Genomic DNA, 840 nt, shown 5'->3' on the forward strand with positions numbered 1-840 from the left:
TTCTGATTGCTGGCCTTTCTCAGAACCTAGTTTCAACGAAACAGAAATCGAGAAAGAAGCGAAAAAATCGGCTATTTCTAAGGGTAAAGATAATGCGGGAAATGACATGAGTACGGTACTGGCAGCAACCAATCAGAGTAATATTAGTTCATGGCTTATCGATCGTTTTTCTACTTATAAAAAATTACTGCGCGTCTGTGCATGGATAAAGCGATTTATTTATAATAGTAAACTACAAAAACACTTGCGTAGTTCAGGAGAGTTATCTGTTGAAGAACTGCTCGAGTCCGAATTGTTTATGTTAAAACTTGTTCAAACGGAGGTTTTTGCCAATGAGAAAGACAAGAGGCTTGAAGTTTTGAAGGCATTTAAAGACGATAAAGGGTTGATACGGTTGAAGACTAGAATTACGGAAAGAGACGATACGTACAATTTTCGGTACCCTATTGTCTTACCTGCTTGTCATGATCTAGTCACACTATTGATTAAAGAGAAACACGATAAGTTGGGGCACGCTGGTGTACAGATTTTGCTTAATAATTTAAGAGAAGATTATTGGGTTCTGGGAGGCCGAAAGGCCATTCGCGCCGTATTAAAAAGATGTTCTACTTGTCAACGATACAGTTCGAAGCCTATGGAAGTAATATCAGCTCCTCTTCCCTTAGATAGAGTAAGAGATGCTGCTATTTTCGAGGTGACTGGCGTCGATGCTGCTGGCCCTATTTTTGTGAAAGGACCGCAGAAAGCTTGGATTATATTGTTCACGTGCGCGGTGTATCGAGCCGTACATCTGGAGCTGGTTACCTCGCTGTCCACTGTTGCCTTTATAGATGCGCTTAG

The 840-nt window shown here is 41.0% G+C and overlaps 1 protein-coding gene across 1 annotated transcript in view; it reads left to right on the plus strand.

Annotated features, from left to right (window-relative positions):
• LOC108746690 overlaps positions 1–799 on the plus strand; it is a gene marked incomplete at both ends in the record, with an annotated part of 2,580 nt that extends 1,781 nt beyond the window's left edge. Inside the window, one exon of the mRNA XM_018483611.1 lies at positions 253–799. Coding sequence (XP_018339113.1) covers positions 253–799 — 547 coding nt within the window. The remainder of the gene's footprint in view (positions 1–252) is intronic.
• Between the last annotated feature and the right edge of the window lie 41 nt (positions 800–840).

Source organism: Trachymyrmex septentrionalis, unplaced genomic scaffold (assembly GCF_001594115.1).
Source record: "Trachymyrmex septentrionalis isolate Tsep2-gDNA-1 unplaced genomic scaffold, Tsep1.0 scaffold1862, whole genome shotgun sequence".
Lineage (NCBI taxonomy): Eukaryota > Metazoa > Arthropoda > Insecta > Hymenoptera > Formicidae > Trachymyrmex > Trachymyrmex septentrionalis.